The sequence below is a fragment of the Siniperca chuatsi genome, linkage group LG2, assembly GCF_020085105.1.
Source record: "Siniperca chuatsi isolate FFG_IHB_CAS linkage group LG2, ASM2008510v1, whole genome shotgun sequence".
NCBI lineage: Eukaryota > Metazoa > Chordata > Actinopteri > Centrarchiformes > Sinipercidae > Siniperca > Siniperca chuatsi.
In genome coordinates, this window is record NC_058043.1 from 13,308,921 (window position 1) to 13,330,102 (window position 21,182).

At 39.3% G+C, this 21,182-nt stretch overlaps 1 protein-coding gene across 4 annotated transcripts in view; it reads right to left on the reverse strand.

Annotated features, from left to right (window-relative positions):
• Nucleotides 1-21,182, reverse strand: part of itga7 (integrin, alpha 7) — a 39,063-nt gene that overhangs the window by 4,451 nt on the left and 13,430 nt on the right. For 2 of the 4 annotated variants that reach the window (XR_006379583.1, XM_044211567.1), the window contains exons 2-24: nucleotides 17,774-17,901; nucleotides 16,945-17,024; nucleotides 16,517-16,772; nucleotides 15,296-15,427; nucleotides 10,015-10,222; nucleotides 9,168-9,364; nucleotides 8,640-8,728; nucleotides 8,359-8,486; nucleotides 7,981-8,076; nucleotides 7,745-7,806; nucleotides 7,269-7,438; nucleotides 6,722-6,871; nucleotides 5,570-5,685; nucleotides 4,724-4,910; nucleotides 4,517-4,591; nucleotides 4,172-4,251; nucleotides 3,964-4,041; nucleotides 3,323-3,425; nucleotides 2,966-3,166; nucleotides 2,189-2,305; nucleotides 1,833-1,946; nucleotides 958-1,056; nucleotides 498-623 (exon numbers count right to left, since the gene is read on the reverse strand). Coding sequence is in view for 3 of the 4 variants with exons in the window: in XM_044211567.1 (XP_044067502.1) it covers nucleotides 498-623; nucleotides 958-1,056; nucleotides 1,833-1,946; nucleotides 2,189-2,305; nucleotides 2,966-3,166; nucleotides 3,323-3,425; nucleotides 3,964-4,041; nucleotides 4,172-4,251; nucleotides 4,517-4,591; nucleotides 4,724-4,910; nucleotides 5,570-5,685; nucleotides 6,722-6,871; nucleotides 7,269-7,438; nucleotides 7,745-7,806; nucleotides 7,981-8,076; nucleotides 8,359-8,486; nucleotides 8,640-8,728; nucleotides 9,168-9,364; nucleotides 10,015-10,222; nucleotides 15,296-15,427; nucleotides 16,517-16,772; nucleotides 16,945-17,024; nucleotides 17,774-17,901 (2,992 nt within the window). In the remaining variant the exon portion in view is untranslated. Of the gene's footprint in view, nucleotides 1-497; nucleotides 624-957; nucleotides 1,057-1,832; nucleotides 1,947-2,188; nucleotides 2,306-2,965; nucleotides 3,167-3,322; nucleotides 3,426-3,963; nucleotides 4,042-4,171; nucleotides 4,252-4,516; nucleotides 4,592-4,723; nucleotides 4,911-5,569; nucleotides 5,686-6,721; nucleotides 6,872-7,268; nucleotides 7,439-7,744; nucleotides 7,807-7,980; nucleotides 8,077-8,358; nucleotides 8,487-8,639; nucleotides 8,729-9,167; nucleotides 9,365-10,014; nucleotides 10,223-14,440; nucleotides 14,549-15,295; nucleotides 15,428-16,516; nucleotides 16,773-16,944; nucleotides 17,025-17,773; nucleotides 17,902-21,182 lie in introns of all 4 variants that reach the window. The other 2 variants (XM_044211575.1, XM_044211587.1) reach the window with 2 other exon arrangements.

Sequence of the window (21,182 nt, forward strand, 5' to 3'; positions counted from 1 at the left end):
CCACAGGGAAGTGGAAGGAAAGTAAAATAGGGAAAACAATGGGAAATTAAATAGAAAGGGGATTTAGGGATAAAGAGTCCCCAGATGGAAATGAGACGAGACAAAACAAAAGGGATGACACACAGAAGTACAAAAGAGGAAAGGAACAGATGAGTGAGCTGGAAGGAATAAAATTATTATTGGACAGAACAGAACAAAGCATAGAAATTACTGGACTACCAAGGTAAGTGATGAGAAAACGCCAGACTAATAATGGCCAGTACGATAAGAGGGATGAAGTCAATGAAACTAGAAGGACCTCTTATGTGTAGGCCATTGAACTGCATTTATCAATATTTGCTATTAAAGCGAACCTTAATGTGTTCATGTTAGTATTCTACCTTGAAGATTTTCAGAATATTTAATGACAAAATATTAATTCTTTTGGGACTTTTGGGAAACGTAGAACAAGAAGGTGTATAGAGAGTGTTTCAAAATGCAGGTGTCCTGTGCGTTACCTTCCACAGTATGCAGACCAGTAGAGTCAGCAGCAGGATGCCTGCCAGGACGGCTATGAGGATGATCCACCAGGGGATCCAGTACTGGTCAGCGAGACCAGGCTCAGGATAGATCATCACTGGAACCTGGAGAGGAAGGGAAGATGCAATTGAAATGCAAAATTAAAAGAAAAATAGATATTTATCACTGCTGGAGGTTAACACCTTGTAGTGAATTAATCAGTGAGTCAGGCCTCAGTCACACATGCCTGTAATGATATTAGGTGTATTTAAAAGGAGTTTAGAAATGTGCAGATTACCAATTGATTTTATATAAACTTTGCTGCCGATTTATATACCTAATTATATGGGAAAAACATATCAAAAAGACATATGAGTACAACAACAACAGACATTTAGTGAACAAAATTTCATTACAATTTTTTAGAGGATGTTCTATGAACTGAAGTGTGCTGAGTACCTGTGCAGCGGCGTCCTTGAGGACCAGATGTTTGATGCTGGACTTCACAGTGATGTTGGCTCTGACCAGCAGCTCCAGAGCACTGACTGCTGGAAACTCCTGAGAAACAGAGAGGAACAACAATGAAAACTTGGTAGCTAATCAGTTATATAGATAACCTGTTTACAACAATACTGTGTTCAGATACAGCTCTAAAGTTCCCGTGAAATGAAATAATACATTTTCTAGATACATTGTTCTGTTAAAATCAAAATCCCAGTCTTTTTTTTTTTCTTCCTATAAAGATTTTTTTTAATTTTAGTTTATGCACACTGAGATCATAGATTTTGGGTGAACCCATCACATCATATAAAATCTGCAAGTATACCTTCCCACTTACAGGGACAATATGTTATTCTATAACCTTTTGTAGTTTTGGCCAACATATTCCTAACATTACATATACTAACGACGGCTAAGACTATGAAAATAAGACCTATGTAAAATAAGTAATTTAATTCACATGGAAATAAGTCAAGCCACAAAAGAAAAGTACCGTAAAGTCTCAAACCCATTTTATTAGATGTACAAGGAAAAAGCAAACACCATATTGGTTGTATATATGGATCTCCCACTGAATATGAAACCCTGCAGTAGCAGGTGACTCAGTGGTCAAAGCCGATATCTGTTTTCACAGTTTGCTGACTGCCCTAACATCACAGCCTCCAAACATCTCTTATTAATCATTCTGAAAATACACTTGCTGCAGTTATCATTCATTCACTTGCATTAGATCAATGTGAGTGCCAGCAGCACCTCTAACAGCTGGACTGAAGCTGAGATGGAGAGTAATGTGCAATAAGGTGCTGATGTAATTCTGACAGGATTTTTTTCACCTCTTTGAAACTGCTGTTCCACAGCCTGGCGTGGATCTTGAGTACAGCCTGACCAGAGAAGCTGTGGAGGGGACACTGGAACAGGACACAGCGTGCCGACCCCAAGAGACAATCCTGGAGGAAAAAATGATAGCTGAGCACTCTGGGGAATTTTAAATTAACTGGAGACAGACAATAAAAGTAACAAAGGCTAAAACATCTTGTCTTTTGTGCATCTATATTTTCTATATTCATCTATATTTGTCTATGCACTAGCAGGAAATCAATAAAAATGGATTTGCATTATTTCCTTTAATTTCCCCTCCTTCTCATTTCCTGTGTGTTTCAATCTGCTTCTCTCTTCTTTTTCTGCTTACCAGATTGAGCGACTTGCGTCTCTCTGAAGCTGCCACAGCTGGGGTGGTTCGTCCGATGCTGGCTTTTGTCATCACTTGACCTTCCTCCTCTGGGTGGGAGCGGCGCGTTCGCCCAGCCTGTGGAAGTGACACATTAATACAAGCAGAGAATGATCAGTCTCTAAAAATGGTTGATTTATGCTTAACAAAAAGCATAAAAATGAAGAACAGGAGGATGATGTTGAAGTCAAAGTCTAGATAACCACGTTAGTTTACATGCTACTGCATCCAAAAATGAAATATTCATTAAAAAATAAATCCTATTCTAACCACTTTTCCTTGAACTGGATGGAAAGCACTGAAGAGATTTTCTATTGCATTGTATTATTTTTACAAAAATCACCTGAATTAATAGTAAACCCAACTATTATTAAAATTGAAATTAAACTAAAAGTTGGTCAGAATACCCACATTGTGAATTGTTAATTGCTGAAGTGAGAAAATCCCGATTCACCATTGATGGATCTGTGATTCCTAAGCTAAATGAGATAAGGAAAGGAAGTCCTGAAGCTGCGCACCTTTCAAAGAATTTAACCAGCTCTTATCATGGCTGCCACTGAGATACCTTTAGCTACCTTTCCAGGCCAAAAAACCTCAATCGACCACACCTTCTGTGGCTGTAAAGGTGAATGCAGCTTGAGTGGAATTTAGATCCATGAAAAAATGTGTGTAGTCTTTATTGATGCTATTAAAATAAGATTTTCTACCAGAGTCAAAACTGAACTCTGTTCTGCTTACCTGTGGAAGTTCTGCAGGTGAGGAGCTGTCTAGCTTCAGAGGATTCAACGCCCCTGTTGGGGAGCAGTGTGTGTCTGGGTGACCCTCAAACTTCCAGCTGGCAGGATACAGGAGCCATTTCCCATTGGCCAGCTCGTAAGGCCACATGATGTTGAGGAAGGCCGAGCCGAGCGTCTTCAGAGCTTGCCCGGGATTAGCGACCTGACGGAAAAAATATATATATGAAGAAACTGTGATGATTGACAGTGCTCACCTTTGTCTACATGGCAATCAAAACACACATACAGGGGAAAAGACCAGCACATAAGGGTCCTGCATACACACACACACACACACACACACACACTCACTCCTCACCACAAACTCAAAATCCACAGGGCTGCCGATGTCCTCCAGACTGGTCATGGCACTTTCTCCCTTCACTGTCCCGCTGAAGAACAGCTGGTGAGGACGAGCAAGTCTACAGTTTAAAACACGAACACATCAGTGGGTCAGACAGCTGCATTCACACTCACACAGCTTCATATAGCTATTTGTACTGCTTAAACCCACAAGCAAGCCTGGGATTATAGCATGTCTGTCATACCTGCTAGACAGCAAGATGAATTTTATTTAGTCAAAAACGTTTTTGTCTTCATTTATACAGCAGCCCTCTGATAGGCCAGTTATCGCAAACTCATGCACAACCACAGAACTTCCATTCTTGACGAGATCCCAAAGTTTCCCAAGATACCAAATAAGTCAGGCTAAATTTTATGCATAAAATGATGCATCTAGAATATCGCAGTGTAAACATCATACAGCGTCAATGAAGAGCTGTCACAGGCTGATACAGAATAAATGTGATACTGTCAGACAGCGTGGAATAGCACGATTTTAACAAGCTTAAAGCTAAAAGGAAAACAAGGGTTTAAGTGAAGTAAACTGAGATAAAGCAGCCTTTCTGAGCCACAGACAGTTTTAAACATTGATGGAGAAACTGTGAAGGTTTCACTCACCCACTGACAGACAGAGGGAGCTCTATCACAACTTTAGCAAAAGCTGTGACTGGTGCCAGGTCAGGCTGCTCGCTGATACTGAAGACAAAACCGTGAACAAAGGCCTCAATCAAAAGGATTATTTGATCTGAACAAGTCAAATATCTGCAATTAAATAATCACAGCTTGATGTGAGTGAATTGTGGTGTCAAAGATGTAGAGGGCTTACGTTGTCAGTAAGAGATCTGCTGTCAACTCAGTGGTCTCGATTGTGATGTTAGATGTGCTCAAGTTGATGGAGAATTTCAGCTGAAAAAACAACACATGAAATGATATTTCAGACAAAACAATAAGTGAAAGGGCAAAATAATTACACTTGATGCTGATGAAGGTATGGCTAGTGGCAAATTATGCTGATTTTGTTTCACACTGTAGGAAAGAATATGCAAAAATGTAGCATTGTGTATGAAATTATTTAACAATATATATATAATTTTTATGGCAACAAGTTGCATCTTTTAATTCTGACAGTCCTCCCAGCTTTGACTGAACTCACACTGTTTTGTTTCCTTACCTTAGTGTTTCGTTTCACAGGGTTTCCCAGGTCACACTCAACTTGGGAGCCATTCTGGTTCGCTTGGCATCTCATCTACAGTCAGTCAGGATGTCAAACAAACACCATCAGCAAAAACAGAACTCCAAACATACATGTTTCTAATATACGAATCCCCCCTCTACAAGATTTGTTAAAAAAGATTTTTCTTGTTAGAGCCCATATTACCTGTGGTGGGATCCTGGAGCCGGCATACGACAGAGTGTTTGGAAGGGAGACAAGCAGCTGAGCAGCGTGGGCGTCATCTCCGTCCTCCTCAGGGTGCAGGGGGTCAGAGGGCATGTTGGTGACGATGAGCTCCAGCACCACCAACCGCTGTTCTGACAGGGAGAACACCTGCACGTCATCCTCATCTCTACATGACGGGAAAGAAGACAGCGAGGAATTTAGACGGAAAACACACATTTACAGTTGTGTACAACGGGGTACAAACAGAGTCTGATTTTTGAAAATATTGTTAGATAAGTAATCTCACATGATTTAATTCTATCAGCCATGAGGATATATAAAAACATTAGTACCACTTTCTAATACGTCACCCTTTCTAAAGGGTTTGTCTGGCTGGTGTTTATCCTGCTCCAGCATGACACTTTTAGCTCCTTGGTTCATCAGGGAAACCCCTTCAATGGAGCTTTTTATAGATATAAAGCTTATTAGTATATTTTTTAGAAAGTGAGAAACTTTGTTAATGACTTACTAACATTTAGAGACACAATAACCAGCCAAAGGGACCTGGCAACTTAAAAGTTGATATAAGCTAGAAAATGATTTATCAACCATTAGTAAAGCCATGAGTATTATAAACCCTTTAAGGAGGGAACCTTATTATCATGGTACCAAAACATAAAGTGAAGAAAAATTAAATTAAGATCAACTGATTGTTGAAAAAAAAAACACCACACCAATAGTAAAAACATTATATTTTCACGGTAAACATTTGTATACACATGAGTATAGGTTGCTAGGCAACAGACTCTCAGGCAACAGTTTACATCATCAACGCCAGATACTAACTTTTGCAGAGGGGTGAAGAGGTCAGAGGTCAGAGGTCGTGTTCCAAACTGGTAGCTCAGCTTCAAGTTGCTCTGGCAGATTTTGTCGCTGCCACATCCTTCTCGCAGGAAGTTCACCTTCATAGGGGAAACGAGACAGACGTGAAGTCGTTTATAAAATCTTTAAGCACATGCTACATCTACTTTTAAGGTTTTTAATACAAGATTAATTTATGTAGCATGGTAAATGCTGAAGTGTGTTCATTTTACAAAACGTTTTTAGACGTTTTAGAGCTAAAATAATTTGTTAATTAATCTATTAGTCAATCAACTAAAAATGAATTAGCAACTAAGTTATTTTTTAAGCAAAAGTGCCAAAAAATTCACTGGTTCCAACTTCTCAAATGTCAATATTTTCTAGTAAGTTGAATTTCTTTTCTGTTGGTCAGACGAAACAAGACATCTGAAGGCGTCCCTTTGGGCTCTGGGAAATTGTAACAGGCGTATTTCTCAATTTTTTTTTACATTTTATAAATTAAACAATTAATCAAATATCCAAGAAAATAATAAATAATAAACAGGTTAATCGATAATGTTGTCACAGCCCTAATTACATTAAACTTCTCTACATCAATATGCTTAAAATGCCTATTAAGCAGCAGATATTAGAGGTTCAAGAGAGAAAAAACTGCATGGGATGGAAAACAATGAATGTAGCCAGTGGATGTGTGTGAGAAGGTAAGAAGGTGAATCAGCATAAGGCTCCAGGCAAGGATGCTGACTCAAAAACATCTCAGTTTGTTGTGCTTTATGTGTGTCAAGGATCTTCACTGCATCAGTACTGTATTTAACTGAGGTGCATGTGAAGTAACCACCTTTTAACGACTGATTAAAACCAAGCAATCCAGGGTTTACACCAGTTTGAATCCCTGTATTTCCACAAAAAGCTCATTCTGCATGTTTATCCATGTGGTTGTAATGTTGCAAATTCATTTTTCAGCTAGATATGTTTTATATGTCATATTTTTGGCTTTAACAAGCCCTGAATTACTGCAGAATTGATGGTAAGTGTCTCATAAAGCTCGACTTAGTTATACAGTAATCTGCGGGCAAGTATAGCCCGTTAAAATTAATCCCGACCATAAAATACTTGTGCTTCCTTTTTGTTACAGACCTCAGAGTGCAATGTATTAGAGGGGGAAACACTCAGTACAGGCGCCAGCTTCTCCAGCCTCTTGGCACCTGAGTGTCTGCGTGGTGGCACAGGCTTGATAGTGTGGGTTATCGCCAATGAGATGGGACGCAGTTTGTCACGGATGTTCTCCTGCATGGACAGAGATTATAAAAAAGATTAATAGATAACAAGCAATACAGTCAAAGAGTTTGTTCATGGTGCAAAAGAGTGGGGATTTAGACTTTTTGCAGCATTTTGACTCAAATATCTCAGAATATTAAATGAAAAGTTCAATGCCCTGAAACGTAGCACAAAAGGTACAAAAAACACATGATATGCCTTTACAATTGTTCAAGTATTATTATTTCCATCCATTTTTTGATGCCAGAGTAAAATAAAAGCCAAAAATCAAGACCAAGAACCACCAATTATTGTTTACAAATATCTCGAAATGAACCACACAACACTTTATGATTTTAACACCACAATAAGAAATTACAGTTAATGTTTCTGATCTGGACAACCCGAACAAATCTACATTACTGACATGGAGCTGGAAGACAGCAGTGGCGCACACAGGATGACGCTGCCGATGCAGCTCTACTTCCTCTGTCTGAGTGTACTCCGGATCCAGGGAACTGCGGCCCAAGAAGTTAACGCGGTGCGGGAGGCCCAACTTCCTGCGCTCGGTGTCGGCTTCAAAATGCACCACCAGGGCTTGAAGGGAGTAAAACGGTGGGCGATGCATGAAGAGAGACAGAGGGATTGAAAAAGAGAAATGTCAAGACGCACACAGAGAGCACTTAAAGAGCCCACCAGGGGCAGAACATATATGAAACCCCCATCTAAGGGAGTACAGTATTACACAGCTGTGATTTAATCAAAATAAAGTCTAATGTTAGACTTCACAGATAAGGTTACTTTTCACTGTAAATAGAAATGACTCCTGTTGCTAAGAGGGTGATCTGAAGTCCCACATAAGAGAAGAATAAAAATGGTTGTGAAAACCGAGGTGTGACTTACTAATGTGTGGTGAGTAGTGTTCTGGGTGGGCTGTGAAGGTGAAGCAGGCTTTGACCTCCACGCTAAAAAAGGCAGACCGTGGAGAGTGAAAAACATTATCTGTGTTTCGGTTTTTACAACTACAACAGTATTATAGATTGAAATGATACAGTATAAAGAAATCATAGAGAAAAACACATCAGCAGCTGGCTTAGTTTTTAAATCTGGGTGTAGCTCAGTTATCCTTCAGTTCTTACCAGACTCCTTCTCTGCCCTTGCAGTTGTACTGCTCCAGATCAATGTATTGAGGGTCGATAGATATTTCTCTGATCACATGGATGACTGGATGAGACCTTGGGGACACACAAAAACACAAAGAGATGTGTAGGCAGAACAACTCATGACTAAATAATGGAAAAAAACAGATTGTAAACATGCAAGATTTATGATAAAACTTGAATCTCATGTGTGTCTTTAAAGTCTGCTTAGATTTTGAATTTGATCCGATTTTTCCAACAATAAAAATTTGATTTAGAGTTACAGAGCTAGAAATTGGGCCTTTGTGTTTCCTGTCAAAAGCACGTCGTAATCAAATTAAGGTTCTCATTTGGGTTTTTAAATAAATCGTTTCTCACCTGAAGAGAACCACTGAGTCATTAAGAGAGCCAACTGCAATATCTGGATACTGGTTATTATCAATATCCAAACCACCTGAGATGGAGTATCCAAAGCGTCTGACATCAAAGTCACGACCATCCAGCACCTGAGGGGATAAGAAACACTGATCAGTCATCAATCATCCAGAGAGCCACTCTTGTATTCTTATTCCTTTATCTATTCAGTTTTATTCTTCCTTTCATCTTTCCTTCCTTTTGTTCGCCCATTCCTGAACTGTTGTATGAAAGTTGTGACTCACCTGAGCAGGTTTTGTTTCAATTCCAGCATCTGAGCCTCTGTAGATGAAAACTTTGCCATCTCCATCAAATGGTGCCCCCACAGCAATATCTGAACACATACAGAATTGATTAAAAAATGTTTTAACTTTACATTTTTGGAAACAAACACTGAATGAAATTATTTATAATTTACATTTAAATAGTTTAAAACAGGAACCACAGTGTGATGAGGGCAAGTGGGAAATATGCTACAGCTCAAATCGTGTTGTAGTAAAATCTCATTAATGTTAACTGGATTGAAACCATTTAAAGCCCCATAAATTCCAAACAAAAGCAGTAGAAATCGAACAGAATCAGTCCCTTTCCAAGTAAGACTGAGTTAAAGTAACCCACAACAATGGCAGCAGTAACTTTGGTGTGTTTTTACAGTAATATCTAAGTCTTGACTTAGATTTAGTAATTATTATATATTATTTAATGCTTAATATCAATCTGAATTGTACTGTACAGTGTTTTTATGAGCTAGTGTGAAAAGCCATTGTTCTCACCTCCGTATCCGTCCTGGTCCAGGTCTCCGATGTTGCTGACTGTCATTCCAAACATGGAGTCGTAGGTCCCGTTGAGCCGGATGGGCCGAGCCTGATCATCCCAGTGACCGAAGGGGTTTAGGTACACATAAACAGCTCCACCAATCTCTGCCTTACGGTCAAAGAAATTAGGAGCTCCAACAATCAGATCTGTCCAGCTAGCGACAGGGACGGAAACAGAGACAGACAATTAAAAATGAATAATAACATTTTTTAATTGAGTTCTGGGATCCCCTAGAACTTATTATTCAGTTTTCTTTAAATCCACCCCCTCTCATCTACAGTCACTAGTGCTAGAATGCAACTAAGTACATTTACTCATGTACTAACTTAAGTACAATTTTAAAGTACTTTATGCTACTTTATACTTCTGCTCTACTACATTTGAGAGGAAAATATTATACTTTTCACGCCACTACATTTATTTCACAGCTGTGGCTACTAGTTACTTTTCAAATTTTACATATAAAACAATTGATCAACTTATAAAATATGACGCATTATCATAGATTAAACTACCCAAAATTTTATAAAGCAGTTAAATTAGCTCCACCTCAACCACCTACTGTAATATGTAAATTCATCCATAATAATTCTCCAGTAATATAGAAATATAACACTGACAGGCCCCGCTCTGCCTAACGAGCACTTTTACTTTTGACACTCTGATTGTAAATGCAGGACTTTTACTTGTAATTTAGTATGTAATATTGTGGTATTTCTACTTTTACTTAAATATGTAAATGATACTTCTTCCACCACTGGTCCCTCTTATCTATGTTATGATGATCATCCAGCATTTCCTCACCCATCCCTGTTTAGATCTGTCGTAGCTACCGAGTACCCAAATGAAGACGCCAGCTCCTCCCCCCAGAAAATGTGCTGTGGCACCAGCCGGTACACGTTGTCCTTCCTCAGCAGCACCACTGCCCCTGTGTGATTGGCCCGAGGTGCTCCCGCCACAAAGGTCAGTTCCCCGAGGCTCATTATCCCCATGGCCGAGTCCACAGAAAACCCTGGAAGAAGAAGACGGAAAGGCAAGAGGAAGACAGGGGGGCAGGAGGAGGAAAGGGTCAGGGGTTAGTATTGACCGCGGGGCTCAGAGGCTCATCTCCTCTCAGTGTAGCAAGTTCTGCTCATCTTCTTACTAATGAAATGTGTGCCTTAAGTGACTATTGATTTTATGCCAAACTCATGATGGGTGTAAATGTCCTGTGTGTCGTGTTTGCTTGTGGAAGGCTGCTGGAGGTTGGTGAATGGTTGTGTGTCCACTGGTAAGAGCAGAAACGGCTGGTTTTGACGTTAACAGAGGATGTATGGGGCTTCGCCTAATGTCTCATGAGATTCATGATGCCGCTGCTCTGTGTCATTTGCCTCAAGCAAAGGCAGTATGTAAACATAGTGGGTGGACGTTAATCAGATTTATAACCTAAAGCAACTCCTCTATTGTGTGAGTGTGCATTGTGGAAGTGTATGTCTTCATGTGTGTGTGTATGTAAAGGAATGTGAGGATGCATATAAATCAGGTAGAGCAAAGGAGTGAACAAGTGGAAGGGGGAGGGTGTGTGTGTGTGTGTGTGTGTGTGTGTTTGCTTCACAACAAGATTTTTTTATCAAGCTGTGAAAAATAGCACATCATATCAAACATTTCACCTGAGCAGAAGCAACCACATGCATTTGCTTCACCAGGTTAAAAACATGCCGAGGGTGTGAAAAGGGAGGATAATCCGTCAGGACATGGGGGGGCATTTGTTAGACCTGAGTAAACATGCAGAGGGAGACAACAACAGAGACAAACAGTGAGCAGCTCCAAGGTGGCAGGTGTGGAATGCAACAGTCTGCATCGCAGGTCCTGGAAAAACCAACGGACAGAGACAAAGGTGCTACTTTTTTCACACGGGATGGCTTTTAACACGCTTGCTACAAGGTCGTCTCTATAAAACTAAATGGGAAATGGAAGCTTAAAGCAGCAAAAGGTTTTTAAAGGGGCCCTGAAACTACCCTCTTTCTGACTACTACCTCAAGTCTTTGCACTTTAACCTGCATATTACAGTGACACTGCACATATGATACATATTTCTTTGTGTATATATGGTTATACTATATAATATTTTTTAATATGTATTACTTACAGGACATAATGGGAAATAATGCACAGTATCATGGACATAATCATATAAAATTAACCATATACACTTGCCTGTACTTGAGATTTGATATTGTACATACATAGCTATATGTCATTTTTCATGCATATTTATAGGCAACTCACCAAGAACGATCCTTACCGAAAATCTGTTAATATTTGTGGTATTGTGTATATTTTGGATTTTCAACTTATTGATATTTTATATTTGCACTCTTTGCACTGCAACTGCTGCGTGTATATAAACAGCATATTCTTTGTAAATAATATAGTTTCTTTTTTTATTTCTTCTTTCAGTGCTACTTTTTATATTCTATTTTATTGCCTATTTTGGCAAATTTCTGTGTGTATGTCATGGAGGGGCTACAACTGCACTTCATTGTGGAATCCTGTATTGTATAATGACAATAAAGCTGGACCTTGAACCTTACTGAGTGGCTTCACTTAATTTCATGTGCCCTAAGGAATTACTTGAAATAGGCAATTTATTTTATATATAATATGTGATTTCAGTCTACATGTAATTGTTTTCATGTCATACACTTACTTTAATCTGTTTGTTTTCTCATGTGGAAGCTGTATCCTCACTAAGCCAATGTGCAGTTATACATTACCTTAAATGTCTATTGATAATTTTTCAGTGAAATTCTCACATGAGAATTTCACTTTCACATGAGTGATGGTATTAACCTTATTATATATTTCATAACACATTTTCTCAATACATTCTCCGAACTCAGATTCCCATATATATATTATTATTAGTATTTACTAATTTTTATGAATTTCCTTTTCTGTTTCTGTTTTCAACTAGATTTGTAAATAGTTTTTTGCAAACTACTATAAGCAATTAAAATAAAATAAATAAAAAACTGATTTGTTCTTGCTCTTTTTTTCTTAAATGTTCGACAAATTAAGCAAGATAAATACTAAACATGATGAGCATAAATGTTGTTTTGACCTGAGCAGTATATGTAACCAATTACAGGAACAGACAGTATTTTCTCACATTTTCTGAAAATAACAACCTGAACAACCTTTGTTGTTCCACTTGGAACAGAAAACCTGACTTTGACACACTCAAATTTAGGCTAACACCCTGTATTAAAAAGATTCATTGTGTTCTCTATAATAGGATTAGATTTGGCCTTGATGGAGGTAAAAAGAACGTATGCTTTTAATCAGCAAGACACTGCTCCTTGGAATGTATTTTATGTATGTAACCATAATATAGGAAGCAACTAGAATCCTGGGACATTTTGGATTCAATGATAGTTTAGAAGAAATAGCTACAACACTCTCTTTATCATTTTAGTAAGCATGCATAGGTGTGGCATATCATCTGGTTAGGATCAATGGAAGCATGTGAGTAATAAATGAAGGCTAAAAGGTTGTGCGGGAATTAGTGTTGTCAAGGAGACGGCTCAATATGGAGAGCAGGGGGGGGGCTAAGCAGGCATGGAGGTATGTGAAAAAAGAGATTTATGGCAGATCCACGAACCTAGTAAAAAGTAATACCTGGAATCCCACAATAACAGTGAATAGTTCCTGTTAAGCAGACGATGGGTTGTTACCAAGAGGCAACCTCCGGTGGTTTAAAAAATTAAGCCAACAATTAAGTGCCAAAAACTGCAGTTCCTCGAATGGCCTCTTGGGGCTGGCTCCAAAAGCGAGTCAATCCCCATTAACCCCCACGTTAAAATGCCGAACTTTACAGCAGAAATCAACATGTTTACAGCCTGGTACAAAAAAGTTTTAGTCTCTATAGCTAATTTCCCCCTTCATGACAACTGTGAGTGGGGTGAATTTTTTTATAAATCACCTGTTTAAATTATATTAAGGTTTAAAGTTATGCATAATTAAGGGCGTGGCCGGAAGCCGGCCACTTAGAGCTTCACAACGGCTCTTCAGAAACCTATGCGTGACATCACGGACACTATGTCCATGTTTTATACAGTCTATGGTCGTTACACATGGACACTAAATACCAACAGATTCATAACAAAGCGTCCCTTCAAAAAAACAAACTTTAGTCCACCACTTTGGTCCAGAGTGAAACAACTGTTTCATGGATTGCCATGACATTTTGTAAAGACATTCATGGTCCCCAGAGAATAAATGTTATTGACTTTGGTGATGTCCAGACTTTCCCTCTAGCGCCACCAGCAGGTCAAATTTGTCATTGATCCAGTAAACTATCTCTACAACTACAACATGGATTGGAACACAATTTTGTACAGACATTCATGTTTCCCAGACGATGAATCCTCATGACAGAGGTTATCCTCTGACTTTTCCTCTAGCGCCATTATCAGGTCAAAATTTGAATGTGTCCGATAACAAATTCCTGCAAAACTAATGAGATTGCCATCAGCCTCAGCTGTACTTTGAGTTTAGTGCTAATTAGCTAATGTTAGCATGCTAAGACCTAAACTAAGATGGTTAACATGGTAAACATTATACTTGCTAAACATCAGCATGTTAGCATTGTCATTGTGAGCATGTTTGCATGCTGATGTTAGCATTTAGCTAAAAGCACCACTGTGCCTAAGTACAGTCTCACACACCTGCTAGCGTGGCTGTAGACTTTAGTCTTGTTTGTTAGTTAAACCTTTTTATCAGTAAAATGATTTACTAAACTATCAACTAATGAGAAAACCACCACCACCTGGAAAGCTTCGTACCGACACACACATGCAGACTGACTCAACACACTACAGACGACAGATATCTACAGACAGAACAGACAAACTCCTTGCTGCTACTCAAAGAGACAACCATCTGCTTGCCATTGTCAAATCAGCAGCTAGTAGCAAAAAGTGAAAAAATATCAAACCAAAAACTTTTATTAATTAAATCAAATGAAATCAAAACATAGTTTTACAGAACATTTTCAGTTTTGGATGGCTGTCTCTTTATAACAGTAAAGGTGATACGCTCCCTCAAAGTACATAGATTACACACTAAAAATCTATAAACGTAGACACGAGGTGGAATTAGCAGAAAGGATTAAGACGGAGAAGAGGGTGGGACTACGTCCACTAAAAGCCCAGTCCGGTCCAAACAAAAACACCTCACGCCTACAAACCTAAGTAGCTATTATGAGCTACATCCTCAAACGGTGTGGGTCGGCTGGAGGGCTCCAGAGTTTTGTACAGCAGTGCATCTTCAATGGGGCTAGCCATGAACAAGAGCCCTATGGCCCAAGACAAGAAAATAAAGACAGAAAGAGAAAGAGAGACAGAGAGAGGAGTGATGGAGGGGAGTGACGGGGTGGTGAAATGGTGAGGGGGGAAAAAAGAGTGAAAAGAGAGAAAAAGGGGAGAGGGAGGTGCAGGTGAGAGGCTGTGATTGATTGATGTTTTGTCTTTGTGGTGCCGCAGCAGTTTTTTCCTGCAAAACCACTGGGTACCTGGTGGAGAGACGACAATTCAGGCTCAGACTGTACCCTGACTGGTTGTACACCACCTTCTTAAAAGGTTTGACATGTTTTCCTGTACTTTGTTTGTAGAAGACGGCATTGGCTGGCATGAGGATAACGTCATTGTTGTTGGGTTGATTTTTTGGGTAAATACTTTCCTTGTTTGGCCCCAAGAAAGGGAGAGGTTCCAAACTTTAGTAAATACTGGCATCTTAAGAATTCATGTCAGGCCGCAATACGCTCTGAACATTTTTCACATGTCCACCCACATTCGCATGGGAAAGTGTTCAAAAAAATGAGGTGGAGTCATAGTCAAGGCTTTGTGAGTCACACACAGGCTCACTCAGAAATAGTCCACTGGGAATGACCAGTTAGAGGCAGTTTGGCAGTTGCTACTGTTACTAGTTCCTGTGGTTACGGCAGCCATGTTGGGGTACAGTCTGAGCCCTGGCGTCGCCCTCGACCAGCCCTCTCTTTCTCTCCTGTGCACAGGCAGCAGTGCGCAGGGAGGGCGAATCCTACCCAGGTAACTGTGGTAGGGCACAGGGATGAGCTGGGCATTAAGTTGTTTCTGATCTGCCACCTCGTACGGTCCGTCGTCATAGAAACCGAGGTCAAGCAGAGTCTGGTTTAGGAGCTGGACGCGCATCTCACCTGTAATGGATATAGGTGAGGCCACAGCAAAGTACCAAGAAAACACACTTTCACACAGCAGACATCAGAATACAAACACTCTGTAACACTCACAAACAATGTGTACGACTTACTAATTCTATACAGTATGTAATACTAATCACCACATTATACTGTTTTAGTAGTTATATAAATATATATATAAAATAATTAAGATACTTTACCATTTTATACTAACTGGTAATGAAACAACACATGTGCAATGTTGGACGTCAATCAAATTGCGACTTTGTAAAGACAATACAAAATGAAACTTCACAAATAAAAGTGTTTTTCTTAATTTTTTTTGTTTGTTTGCTTGTTTTCTAAGATTTCTCACTACCATTCACAACTGAATTTGGGACAGGCCGACACTCACACACACACACACACACACACACACACACACACACAGAATCACACTTTCTATCCATCTAAATACATGTTCTGTATGGTGGACACAGTGGAAACAGGCTTTATAAAATAACATTAAGTAAAATCAGAAACATCAAGCGCATCTACCAGACAAAAAGTAGACTTATATTTCAGTATTTTAGAATGTGAATTGTATAAATTCTACTATGCACAGCACAGCATTGATCTCATGTGGCAGACTTTGACAATACAAAATAAATCAATCCAGTAACTGATTACTGCACTAGATAAATCTTAGTGCTTTCTTTGATTAAGTGCAGGCTGCTACTCTACATAATTTCTGTGTCCAATCACTAGATTGGTTTATAAATCAATTAAATTTTTTAAATCCCTAACAGTATCGTCCTGTTAATAGTGCTGTTTTAATCAGACCGTTTACATGGAACATCTGTAGACTGCAAAAATATAGTGGGGGTCAAGTCAAGTCAGTTTAATTTATACAACCCAAAATCACGGATTTAAAAAAAAAAAAGTGCTTGTCATCTAGTGCCCTAAAAATAATTAATGCAGCTTCAAAACTGCAACACAACAATGGTAAAAAAAATCTCTCCATAGGAAGTAACATGTCTGTGTAACTGCCTTTTCACAGCCTTGTTTCTGTGATCCAACCTTCTGCAGATCAATCAGACACCTTACCTTTCCAGTTGTATGTTCCCGGAGCCCCAAACAGAATGAAGTTGTTGTCTGGGGTGAAACTGACAGACAGGCCCTGCTGACAGAAGCCAAACTGCTCGTGCCCCTGTGGTCGGCCCTCACAGAACTTCCACTCCCCTCCGTCCAGGTCATCTCGCTCTGTCAGGTCCTCACTCAGAACGTAGCAGCGTCCAATGGGGTCACGAGTCTCTGAAGGTTGACTTACACGTTGCCTGAGCTCATACAGGTGAGCGCAGGTCTGGTGAGGGACAGGAAATGGAATTAGAGCATTTGTTTTTATGCTTTAGATAATACATTCATTTTTAAGGGTGTCTTTTAAACAGTACGATACTCTAAACAAAGCTGAAAATGTGCCTTCTATGTTCACAAATCATTGGGTCAGAAGCAGAACAACTGTGGTTTTTACTTACCACCACCTTCCCTCCAATCCCCTGACTCTTGACAGTGACTCCCAGCCACTGGTTGTCTTTGCTCTCTCTGTCCAGACTCACTGAGGAAAAACACAAAAGGAAATGCCATATCAAATCATAATGGCTTCCATATTGTAAACCAATTAGGATCTGAGCCACAGTAAACAAACAGCAATTTGTCATTCCATGGAGTTATTCAATGCAATGCAATGCAAATTACCAAGGATTAGTCCAATTTAGAGTTAGTAAATTTTGATGGCAACATTAGTTAGAAGCTTTTGAATACAAAGGTATAATGGCATTCACAATCACTTAATCTTCAAGCATACAAATTAATCTAGAAAAGCTTATTTTGAAAAAATATTCAGAGATGGAACATATAGTCGAGGATCATTTCTGTGGAAAATTCAAGAAAAGAAAGCGCAGGGAGTCTAAGTGACAAAACCATCTCTGCTGTCTACAAACTAGGGCTGCAACAAACAATTTTTTTCATTATCCATTAATCTACCGATTATTTTCTCAATTAATTGATTAATCATTTGGATGATAGAAGGTCAGACATCTGAACAAAATCCCCATCACCATTTTTATAGCGTAAATTGATATGTTTAAATTGGTTGTTTTGTCTGACCAACAGTTGAAAACCAAAAAGCATTCAGTTTACCATCATGACTAAGAAAACAAGAAAACCAGCAAATATCCACATTTGAGAAGCTGAAACTAATACATTTTAAATCTTAAAAAATTAAAGTGATTAGTCGATTATCAAAATAAATTAGCAGCTGCTAATCAGTTAATAGACTAATATTTTCAGCTCCACTACACTCACCTTCTCCATCAATATCCACCCTCTCACAGTCGTACTCCTCTGGCGTGATTGGACACTTGAACAAAGCTCCTGGTCGACTGCCCCGCAACAGGCCCTGTCCTGCTGCCTGCGGTGCCCCCACAAGGATCCTGAAGAAACATCACTGACATTTAATTGTAACGCCTGGTGTCAAAGATTGATTGCTGATTTCACAGGGGTATGTGAGATACATGACAGAAACTAAACAGCTCATGTGAGTACTACTGTAACTCTAGTTGCAGTGGTTAAATGCTATTGAAGAACTTTGCATAATGTGACTGTAGATGTGCCACCTACGCATGACCTGCTGTTTCTGGTGGCAGGGTCTTTGCACATCACCTGTTCTTATATGATTTTACACGTGACTGGTGGCACATTTCACAATAGCCAATAGCCTTAGCTGACCTAAGCCACCATTAATGTTAAGTACAAACACCTGCAGCTCAAGCAAGACTATTGAAATCCTGCTGAGACCACCTACAGTTAAACACGCTGTCATGTTATCTTGACTTTAATTTGTTTCAAAACAGCTCTGTGGAGCCTGCGTGTACAGTATCTTGTTTGTGCTAACACACTGTAGGTATCACCAATCATCCTTTACAATCAGGGCAAGGAAAAGTTTTATTCTCTGTGAGGTGGTTGCTGATATTTTGGGGCCAGTGTCACTGCCCTCTGCCTTATTAGGAGTGGCTGATTCAGGCTAGGATGCTATTTAAAAACCAAACGTTGAGCCACATTCCACCCAACACTGTCAGCCTCGGCATATGCATGGAAGCGAGACATGGGGAAACAGAGGCAGAGGAGAGAGACGTGAGAATAAGGAGCAGATTGTAAAGTGAGAGGGATAAACCTTAAATTGGGTGCCACAATAACAGCAGTTACAATGTGCCTGCTGCTTACATATAATTATAACAATGATGTTGGCAAAGAAAATGCTTGGCTCCAAATGTATAACCAACAACTAGAATGCCTGTGTGAAAAGTTCCCATCACCAGCCCCCCTCATATCTACCTTGTTATGTACACACTTAAATTAGAGCTATCTCTGTGGCTGGGAAGTATTTTGCCTATAAATACAGTGTAGCAAGCTGATAGCACTGCATGAACCATGCACAGACAGAGACGTAGTCACAGACACTCATCAACCAGACATAACAAGAGTGTTGGGTGCACAGAAATTCATCATACTAATTTACTCTGGATAATTGAGATTGTTGTTTGATACACCACATTGTGTACATGTAGGCTTTTGTATATTTTAGCCGCTAGCAGCATGGCTCTGGGGAAGCTATGTTGGTTAGTCAGTCAGTCAGGTCAAGACTTTGGTCCACAGTAAAATATTTCACTACTGAAATTTTCACTTGTCCAAGATTGTCATGACAAGATACCTTATACACGGACGCCCAAAACACTACCTGCATTTATGTTAAAATGCTGATGTTATTGTACTGTTAGCATGTTACCACTGTCGCATCAGCATAAGCATTTAATGTAGCTAACAAACATAGATATATAGCTACACATGCACATATCAGTGGCTAACAAACTAGCATGTTAACGTGCTAACTGTATGCAGCGTTAACACTAAACAGCATGATAACATATAAAACATTAGTATGTGCTAACGTAGCCCCATTCATCACCTCTGTGCATTACTCTGTGATTTGTTCACATGGTTTTCCCTATGCAAAACACTGGGGTCAAAGGTCAAAACATTATTATTTCCCTCTCATCCAGCAACAGGTTACACCTTCAAGTGTGATCCCACAGATGTAGCCTAATACTGTAAGAGGAAACAGTATGTGAGCGAATCAAGGAGTAAAGTACAAGTTCACAAAAGTGCTAACTGTAAGCATTGGGTTAGCATGGTTTAGTTGAAGGCCACGTACTAACACAGCACGTTAGCAGCGCAGTTAGGATCTTAGAATGGCAAGGTCCAAGAGTTTTGTTTTCTGAAGGGTAAAGAGCTTTACAGCGTCATGGTCAGCGTCAGAGAAGTCACCATGGAGAAATGATAGTTTGAAGGTGATTGGAAAGGGGAGAGTCAAATATGGTGTACCAGACTGCTGCACATCACAACATCTTACTTATTTTACACCATAACAATAACTACCACCCTGACTCAACATCTTTTCTTAAAGTAAAAAAAAACACTTTTGTCCTCACTTTCATCCTTGCCATCATAATACACACAGATACAGAAACTACCACAGACTGCCAGACAGCTCTACTTTCTATTTTCTACTCTTTCTTTGTCTTTCCTGACAACTGCTTCTGGTCAGGTGCAGCCTTGCATGCCTCAGAAATTATTTCCCCTCACCTTAATGAGTGAGAACCCCAAACAGCCAAAGTCAAGACATCTCCTGAAATAATGACTGCTACTGGTGGCCCACATGAGAAACATGACCAAAGCTAACGCAAACACGTGTTAAACAAAAGGGATCTGATAAAGAGGACAAGCATATCACTAAAAGAAACCTGATAAGATCTGATCCCTCTTACTGCTCAACATTCCAGGGAGCTCTGGATTATGTAGGAGTTAAGGTGATACCTCTTGTGCCCCCCTCCCCCCACATGTGCAGATACACAGGCAGGTGTCAGGGTGTAAGGTGGGAGGTCTGTTAAGCTGTTATATCGCCAGTATTTGGAGGAGAGTTGGACGACTCCCGACCTGTCTATGTGCCTAAACATAATATTCAGCCTTCTGTAAAATTGAATGCTTCTTCAGTGAGAAAACACCTCAGAAGATGTAAAGGTATATCCAGTGATGAAACAATTACTATTATAACTATTTGGGGCCCTAGCCATCTTTCACCAAAAACTCATAAAAGCAGGCATAAATTAGAAATGTAATACAGTGGATAGCAGATAAATACCTATTGATATTTAGCCAACTTCAGTTAATGTAAATGGAACATACTTAATTGTCATTTAAGATAAGTTGTGCAACCAGCACTTAAAAAATTAATTAATGGGGAGAGTGAGGATACTGGTTGAGACAGTGTAAGGGAAGTTTAGGCTGTTTATTTCCATTTAATTTAGCATGAATTACTAATAATACTAACAGTTTTAATAGTTTGAATACTTTTTACTAGCACAATACTTTGCCTCCATAGTCTCCAATGTGAAAAAATATTTCAGACTAGACCTGACACGATTAGTCAATTAATCAATTCGCATTTCGATAATCATTTTAAGAATTTTTCATGTAAAAACGCCCAACATTCATTCCAGCATGATGGACATTTACACTATACATTTTAGGACAAACAATTAATCAATTGATAAAAAAAAAAAAATCCAGCCCTATTTAAGACCATTCGTTCCTTCATTCCCCTTGATCTTTCCCTAAAATGAAAAGGATCTTTGTGTGAAAAATTTAACCATTTAAA